Genomic DNA, 9,175 nt, shown 5'->3' on the forward strand with positions numbered 1-9,175 from the left:
ATATGGAGGTTATGTGCAAAACTGTGCACAAACACCATTGTCTGGTCTTAACTCTGCAGGGAATTTACACAGCTGCATACCCTGCTTACTGTTTTGTATTTTTGTTTACTTTTGGTTTTTTTTACATTTTCTTATTACACCAATTGTCATTTGATGTGGTCTGAGTTGTAGTGTTGATATTGTTGACTTCTCATTTATTCAGGTTCTTTAAGCAGGGGTGGATTTAGAAAGTTTTGGACAGGGTGGCCCATTTGAAATAAAATTAAAAGTAAAAGTAAATTAAACCCCTTGTTCTATGAAATAATAAACCATACATTATTAAGAATCAAGCTGTTTAGTCTGTGTAAAAATAAGACACATACAGTGCTTTCTTTAGCTAACTTTGCCTGGGAGTAAAAAAGGAGCGTGGCCAGAGACTTCGCTGCTGCACAAACAACTGAATTGGAGGAATGAATGCAAATATCATGCTGCATACGTGATATAAAATGAAAGTAAATCAACCAATACCACAAGTACCAGAAAAACATTAGTTGTGTTGAAGACATCAGTTTGTCATTATAATACTGACAAGCATCACATTTTGATTCTGACATGGCTGCCACCAGGGGTGGCCAATCACATTTGGCCTGGTCTGTACCACCTCTGGCCAGCCCCTGGCTAATATCGTTGTCACAGGAAGAATGCTAAAACTAAGAGGTTTAACTTCAACAGTTAGCAGGTTTAGCAAAGAAATCGCTGTATGCGAGTACAGATCTCAACAAGCTTAACATAGGTTAATCAAAAATACTCTGCGTGTACATTGCATTAAGCTCGATTGTCCTTTTCAGGGAATCGCAGTGATTTCAGTTAGCACAGACAAATCTCTTAGACATTCATAGACAACAGCAATAAAAGTGTAAATATGCATCCCTGAACTCCGAGGGAAGTCACACCCTGTCACTGCTACAAAGGGATATATTGACATAGCAACAAACAGGGGTGGGCTCAGGGGTAGTGTAAATGCCTGCAGCGGTGTTAAGTGTATCCCGGCTAGCATCCTAGCAGGGCATTCCACATCATTGCGGTCTGCTGCCGGGCAACTGGTTCATCGCTGTAGTCCAAGATGTTGCCATTCCACATGCCGATGCCCCTTAAACCTTTAGACGTCACAGAGTTTGCCTTGGAACAAATACTTTGTGGGTCATCATACCAAACCTGATGAATCTGGCCTTCCTGGTCCTGACACCAAAAAAAGAAAAGATCTGATGAGGTCATCATGGGTATGCAAACACTTTTGGACCCCACAAGAAGGCATCCATCAGTAATGTTTTATTGCTGTTTCAAAGGGGCAATTGTTCTCAGTTGTTCAGAAACTGACAGTGTGGTAGCTGGGATGACCGTCGGCACTGTCCTCACCTTAATTGATTTGTTGAGTCATATTTTATTAGGACTAAGGAGAGGCGGAGATGGTGAAGCTCAAACTTGGTAGAAAGATAAATGAAATGGGTACCCCCTTTGCTAACAATGAAACATCTAACCCCAACAGAGATGTACGTTTAAAGTGCTCTAGCAAATTCTTTTTGCGCTGCTGTAAAGTTGGGGCAGATTTTAAAAAGTAATGGTCATAAATGATGCAGCAGAGAGATCAACAGGCAATGACTTTGAGACCCTATTGTACAGTAAAATAACCCTGCATCCTACCATTCTTATAATTCAGTACTAATGCTGTATTTTCTATCTACTAAATCCCATTCTGTCTTGCAAATTCTACAGTCCCAGTATGAAACAATGGTTTTCTGTAAAAATGTCACTAAATTTGTCACCCATTTGCAGACTGATGGACTCAAGGAAGTTCTTGCAATGAGTGGCATGTAAAATAACAGAATTAATACTTGAAATATAAACCAAAGATTAAGCACCTTGTAATTGAAGTAGGGCGCCTGCTGCTCGCTGTCCCACAGCCTGCCAGACAGCGAGCTGTTGACCTGCTTCATGATCCATTTGTACGGTTTCTGTGTTCCAGCTGCATCGCTGCAATTGACTCCACGGAAAGGAACTTTGGGTATAGAACAAATCCCCTTCTGTTGTGGGAAAAGATATATTGTCACATTTATTGCGGCAATAAAAGAAGTGTAAATAAATAACAGCACAATCATACACTGCCTTCAACAATGTGTTCTGAGATAGGGAAAAAATGTTAAGAAAAATCATGAATTTCAGGAAAAAGAAACTGCTAAGAGTTTCAAACTGTGTATAGCTTTATATTTTCATTGTGAGCATTGTAATTATATCAGCAGAAGTTACTGGTGCAACTTCACCCACTCCTTCTTATGGAGAGTCTTGTTGTGTATTTTCAATAGACCCTGATGAAGACTTTGTGCCAAAACGTGTTAGCCTTTTATGTTTGATCTACAGTTGCTCAGAACACTGCAAGTGTTTCCAGACTTTTTGCTTTCCAGTTTATTATAATTATATATAAATCTGTTAAGGCAAGTATATATCAAACTCTATTTAATAGAAAGGGGTATTTTAAAGTGCTTTAAACCATATGGGTGATGTTTTTGAGGGTTTTTTTTTGGTGTAAAGATACCACCACAATGCATTAGTCTGTCCCCGTGAAGGAACTAACTAGGCATTGAGCATTTGGTTTTAACAGTTTCTGGACAACAGTGGAGATCTATGGTACAGAGAAAAAAAAATATATCGGGTCTTGACAGCACAGGAAGTAGTTTTATTATATGAATGTATTGTTGGCTTTGGTCTTTTCATGGGATTTGTTGACAAGAACATGCTCACAATGACAATAAAAACATACTGATGCTAAGCAGGTGTAAGCTTCTCTGTGATTTTAGTTCAGTATCTTGGTTATTAGCACTAAGTATATGCAGAGGAGACTTAGATGTAAGGGCGACATATCTGTTAGTTGCTGAGACACTTCACTTCACTTAAAACCACAAATGCAAACCAAACTAATATTACGATTTCTAGGGTGACTAGAAATATAGAAACTTGTTCTTTAAAGAAATTCAGCCACCACCTTTCAGAATTTAAATGAGCAAAACTGTACCTGGGAAAGACTGAGGCATGGGTAGTCATAGCCATACCATGGCACTCCCATCACCAGCTTCTTCGAATCAATCTTCAAATTCAAGTACTCATCATAACCTTGAAAGAAAAATAACAGGCATTTGAAATGTTGATGTGTAGTTTTGCATTAACAAGGTGACTTGTCATTTATTATTACATAACTGGGCAACAAACCATTCAGTGTTTGAGGGAGCGGGGCATTTGCCATTGCAATACAGTCCCCTGTGATCTGGCTCTGCTCATCGTAGGACATGACAAACAGCAGGTCGCAGGATTCAGCGATGGTGACATAATCATAACAGCGCTTATCAATGCATTTTGGTGACCAGGCAACATCAAATGAGACCTAAAGATCAGGATAATGTAAATGGAGCGGATCTTTAAAATGTACCAATCAGTCCAGGCAGGCTATGAAAGGCTTACAGCATATTTATGTTCATAGCGACAGCACTGAAACATTGCCTTCACCTGAGAACCTGGGATCTCTCTGTGGAAGGCCTCAGTGGTCTCTTTGACCAGGTCTGTCAAAGCATAGTACTCAGGTGATCCCTTGTCCACTGCTTGTTCAATGTCAATGTTGATCCCATCCATAAACTGACTCTTGGCCAACTGGACTTTCTCTGCTATCCACGCTGTCCTATTATCTCGGTCCACAATGTAGGAGAGGGGAACGTCACCTTTTCCCACCAACAAAGAAAGAGAGATGAAAACAGTACTGAGAAGCACTGACCCATTAACACTCATTTAAACAGTGAAAGGCTGGTGGATTTTCACCAGTAAATAGTTTTTAAAAGAGTCAGATGTTACACTGTTGTAAAGGTTAAGGCCTGGACATTTGTCAAACCAGACTCCACATAGACAAACCCCTTCATACTGGCATGAGAAGAGCCAGATCTACCTTTGAGGACGACTCGTGCTCCATGGAAGTGAGCGAAACACATGAGATCTGCATCGTATTTTCCAAATGTTGCCACTGTTGTCACTATAGTCCAGTTGTAGGACTTCCACGTCTTTCCACCCACATCAAACACAAACACCTGAAAAATGAGGCCACATAGATGCTTTTTTTAACTACTCCAATAGTGTCTTGTTGAATCAGTTCATTATTGTCTGGTGACAAACACACATTAGGCTGAACAAGCATTTGGAAACATGGTTCCCCTGGGCCGAAGAAAATCCATGCTAAAAATACAGTTTAACTTTTGGTAAACTTGGAGTCTGGGAACGTGTAGATGTCGTAGCCAGTGAAGTCATTTGTGACTGATGTATCGATTTGCATTTGTGCTAACAAGGTTTGATATCAATTTAAGAGTTAAAAATAATTGATAAGGGGGTTTCATTGCTTCAGCATAGTCAAATTAGGCTGAATAACCATGAACATTACTCACAGCAAACATTCTGACTTGCAGTACAAGCACAGCGCTAATACTTCTTCTCCGTTTATTTGGCAGGTGGCATCCAACATTCCAAGTGCATTAGCACCACCTACTATGCTGGAGTGTGGGCCTGTGTTACTTACAGTACCCCTGGGAGACAGATGATAAAAGGGACCTAAATACTATGAATTAATCTGGTTTCTTTTAAGTAACCTAATAAACTGCTGTTTTACTACTGAGTAAATTCTTTATACTAAATTCAACCATTCCTTTTTTTCCTGAGTTCCTCACTTTGTCTTGCTGTATTATACTTTTGACATTGACACATGATCCACAGATTCCTCGACCTGGCCAGAGGGATGTTTTCCTACTAAATGTAATGTTTTGTTTAACCCTATGTGTTCCAGTCTCAGTACTTTCTTCCTTAGTGCTTCTTCTGCTTGGTGCCTACTTCTTTCTAGATTCCATAGAGATGTGTTCCTGTTAGTGTGTTAAGGTTTAGTCCCCCTCACCTGGAGGGTGAGGGAGAACTGGGGTTGGACTCAAGATGGCTGACCCAGGTGCTAGTACAAAAAAGGTGGTTTAATGGAATAAAAACCACATGACAACATAACAGGGTCCATAATACATACAACAAGGGAAGGGCAGTGATGACTAAGGAGACCAGGATGGTAAACACACAAACTAACGACAGGAACTAGAATAGCAGGAGGATGAGAACGAACAGGTAAACAAGAGGAACCAATGTAAACAATGCAATCCACAGCACAGAGACTGTCAGCATGGAAGACAAAGCACGTATTTAAGTATTGCTAACCACATAATAGCGTGATAAGGTCAAGCCAAAACGCACAGAGACTGTCAGCATAGCATCTTACACACGTCTAAAAATATGCGGGTCAAACACACCATTTGTAACTTACATAAGGTAAGTATTGTCCATTACATGTCGCAATGCTCCGGCGACGACGGGGCGTCTGCCAGAGGTATAAACAAGGAAGCCAACAAATCACCGGAATACGCCTCAGGTGTGTGCACCGACCCACGAGTCACTAATTACCCGATGCGACACAGCTGAGGCGTTGATCCCGCAAAAAAGGAGCAGGAGAGGAAAAACAAAGAAAGAAAGAGAGGCAGGTCGCGCCGAGCGGACCTGACATAGTGCCTCATTCCAATTATGTTGGCACTCTCATAAGCAATACTGCTGGCTGAGAGTGTACAAAATCTAGGCTGACATGACACTAGTAGCACCCGAAGATCATTTAGAAGTACCCGTCAGCTGTGCCATATTTAACACTGATGAGCTACAAAAGGGGTCGATATGTGAGTTTCTAAGTAACACGAGACACCTAACAGAAGTCCAAGAGGTCACATGTGCCCAAAAAAGGGAACCTTCACAAATATCACACCACTATTAAAACAGACACACCATGAGAATAAAGAGGAACAGCAGCTGAAACATTTCAAACGAACCACTTTAGGCTGGTATGACTGCTTATCGCCATGCAGCCAACAGGGTTTATAGTGCCACTCCACCTCCATTTCCCCATATCTTATAAAGTCAGGCAATGGGAATTAATGTTAAAAACTAGAGATTACTTTTTGACTGATCAGTTTTCTCGATCAATCAGTGTGTAAACTATAATACATTCAAGGTTTTATTGGTGAAAATTCCAGTTTAAGGATCATTATACAAAGTGCAACATTTTACAGACCTCCATCATGAGATTCAGCTTTGTGACAGCCATGGACATTATGTAAGAGAACTGTAGTGCCAGAACTCAGTAGAAACCATCTTCCCTTTTATTGATCTAAGCAGCACAAAGGTTTTACTTCTTGACATCACAAGGTCTATTTAGTAGCAGTTCTGGAGCTATTTATGGCTCCGTGTTCAGAGTGAGGTTTTTGTTCGTTTGTTAGTTTGTTTGTTTCCTGCTCTAACATTTATGATGAGTTTATTTTGTCAGCTATTGTTTGTACATCAAGAATGGACGTTCAATATAGTATAAAACTTAATTATAAGAGAGAGGAAAAGATACTTCTGTTGATAAATATACATTAACTTTGCCTGGCTTGTATCCAAACAATTTTTCTAATATGCCTTATGATAAAAATGCGCAACACATTAAAGCTATGGGTTCAGAGGAGCTGAGATTTCACTAATGCCTGTTAAAAACTCTGAGAACCATCACGATGTCAAAACACACCTGTTAAAATGAGTTTGATCAGAGGAAATGAACTGAACGGTAAAATATTTAAGATTTTCTGTGCTAAGGCAGCAGGTTCCGCAGGTTAGATCAAGTCGTGTCAGATGAACAAGATGAGAACTACCTCAAAGTCTCTCTGTGCACGGATCGGTAGACAGAGCTCCGGCCTCTCACACGGACACGGGTTAGTCCCGCACACAACAAGTATCGCCGAGAAGAACAGAAGAAACCTGGGCATTTTTGAGAAAGAACAGAGCGAGGTTTGAAAACCGAACGAAGCCAAATCACCAGCCAAATTCAGCACTTATGTACGGAGCATGACATGGGACAAACTTTATTCAAGCAAGACTCCGTCTTTACTATCCTAAAGTAGTTTTAACAAAACCTTTCCGATTCTAACGCGAATAAAAAGGTGTCTTAGAAATCGTGTAGGATGGCAATGGGAAGTGAAACAACTCCCAGAGCGCACAGTCGCTTTAAAAAAACATTCATAGCCCTTCGCTTTTTGCATACTAAGTTTAAATAGATAGGTTTCATTTAACAAAACAATGACGGCTGTTTTTTAGAAATTATTGCACATTTATTAAAAATCAAAACCTGAAATCCCATTTACAAATGTTCCAAGTCCCTTTGCTGTGGACTCCAAACTGTGGTCAGGTGCATCCTGTTGTTGCATAAATGATTTCTGAGATGTGCAGAACTTGACTGGAGCCCACCTGCAGCTGAAATGACCAAACACCTCTGTATATGAAGGCCCACAAGGGCTCTCTCAGCAGCAGGGACAGGGAGATTGGTGAAACCATAAGTAAGAGAGGATGAATGCAGTGGTGACCTGAGACTGAAGCCATGTTCACCTTTCAGCCGGACTGACCTGAGGCATACAGCCAAGAGAGCGCTGCAATGGCTTCTGATTGTCGTTGAGCGGCCCAGCCAAAGTCCAGGCTTTTACCTCACACAACCTGAAGATGGCAAACACTTTCCATCTAATCTGCTTGACTTTGTAAGAATCTGCAAGGAAGAATTGAATAAAGTGAGGCCAGCTGCATAAAACTCTGTGTAGATTCACAACTAAAACTGCACGCACTAAGGGGGTCTGAATACTTTCCATACCCACTGTATACTTTGTTGGAAATATGCTGAGAGTACGGATCGTTTTTGTCAGATTTATAAAGCAACATCTTTGACTGGTTCTGATTTATATTTTTCAATCCTCGTGGAACTGAACGCATGAGCTTCTTTTCCACTTACACATTTAGTCATAAACAGACATACAGTAGAAAAACTATGTTTGAACCACACATTATTAGACATGGAAATGAAAGCAATGCTAAAGAATATCACTGGAGATGTGGAGAAAATAAAAGAAGACTTGCTTGTTGGTCTCTATTCAGGGATCATGGACAGAAGAAAAGTTGCTGAATGGAAAAAAAAATACTGAGACTATCAGTGCTGTCAGTCCAGAGCAGAGAACCCTTGCTGGGGTCAAAAAGAAGTGGTCAGACTGTAAGCCACAGCTATTTATAGAGATTTGTAGCTTCATTTAATCATTTAATCTAAACATAAATGCAGTGCTTAAAAAAAACTTTGAGCTGAAATATATGCAAACTAAATGCATTTCCATTATATTACATCAACTTGAACCATGTATGGTCTGAAGTTATCCTCAACACTGTGTTCATTTTTAGTCAACATTTTTAAATTTCAGCCTACAAGTATTTTTTGCACCTACTTAGTGTTTTGCACTTATGCTTAGGTTAGGTTAGGTTAGGTTATGCTTATGTTGCACTGAGGTCTATGAGGAGTAACATTTCATTTCTGTGTATGTTTATCATGCATATGTGCGGAAATGATAATAGACCCGAACCTGACCCTAAAGAGAGAAGCCTCGTTCAGTGATGCATGAAGAGGAGGAAGTGAAAAGAGCGTTTCAGTCACTTTTAGATGCAGCTGTGTGGACACATTAGTCACAGGCTCAGAGCTTTTAAACTTTCTGGTAAAGGTTTAATATTTTTATAGAAATACCAGTGATATTTTCATATTAGTCGTTTTCAAATGAATGTGTCTTCAGTCATGTGCTGAAAAGTTCTCTTTCTTACATACCTTTCATTGCTTTTCATTACAGTTACTTATATCTGTTAATATCAGTTTTAAATAGGCATATTTCCAACAAAGTATACAGTGGGTACGGAAAGTATTCAGACCCCCTTAAATTTTTCACTCTTTGTTATATTGCAGCCATATGCTAAAATCATTTAAGTTCATTTTTTTCCTCATCAATGTACACACAGCACCCCATATTGACAGAAAAACACAGAATTTGACATTTTTGCAGATTTATTAAAAAAGAAAAACTGAAATATCACATGGTCATAATTATTCAGACCCTTTGCTCAGTATTTAGTAGAAGCACCCTTTTGAGCTAATACAGCCATGAGTCTTTTTGGGAATGATGCAACAAGTTTTTCACACCTGCATTTGGGGATCCTCTGCCATTCCTCCTTGCAGATCCTCTCCAGTTCTGTCAGG

The 9,175-nt window shown here is 39.9% G+C and overlaps 1 protein-coding gene across 2 annotated transcripts; it reads right to left on the reverse strand.

The window, feature by feature from the left end:
* Nucleotides 1-56: 56 nt before the first annotated feature.
* Nucleotides 57-6,968, reverse strand: ctbs (chitobiase, di-N-acetyl-). 2 transcript variants are annotated; one of them, XM_020596713.1, is made up of 7 exons: nucleotides 6,774-6,968; nucleotides 3,965-4,103; nucleotides 3,535-3,743; nucleotides 3,241-3,412; nucleotides 3,047-3,144; nucleotides 1,899-2,060; nucleotides 57-1,218 (listed from the first exon to the last, which is right to left on the reverse strand). In XM_020596713.1, exons 1-7 carry the CDS (start codon nucleotides 6,885-6,887, stop codon nucleotides 1,030-1,032), a joined length of 1,083 nt encoding a protein of 360 aa, XP_020452369.1. In that variant the 5' UTR covers nucleotides 6,888-6,968; the 3' UTR covers nucleotides 57-1,029. The 2 variants fall into 2 exon arrangements, with proteins under 2 accessions (XP_020452369.1, XP_020452370.1); XM_020596714.1 differs by lacking the exon at nucleotides 6,774-6,968 and adding an exon at nucleotides 4,455-4,524.
* Between the last annotated feature and the right edge of the window lie 2,207 nt (nucleotides 6,969-9,175).

This window comes from Monopterus albus, unplaced genomic scaffold (genome assembly GCF_001952655.1).
Source record: "Monopterus albus unplaced genomic scaffold, M_albus_1.0 scaffold31.1, whole genome shotgun sequence".
Taxonomy (NCBI): Eukaryota; Metazoa; Chordata; class Actinopteri; order Synbranchiformes; family Synbranchidae; genus Monopterus; species Monopterus albus.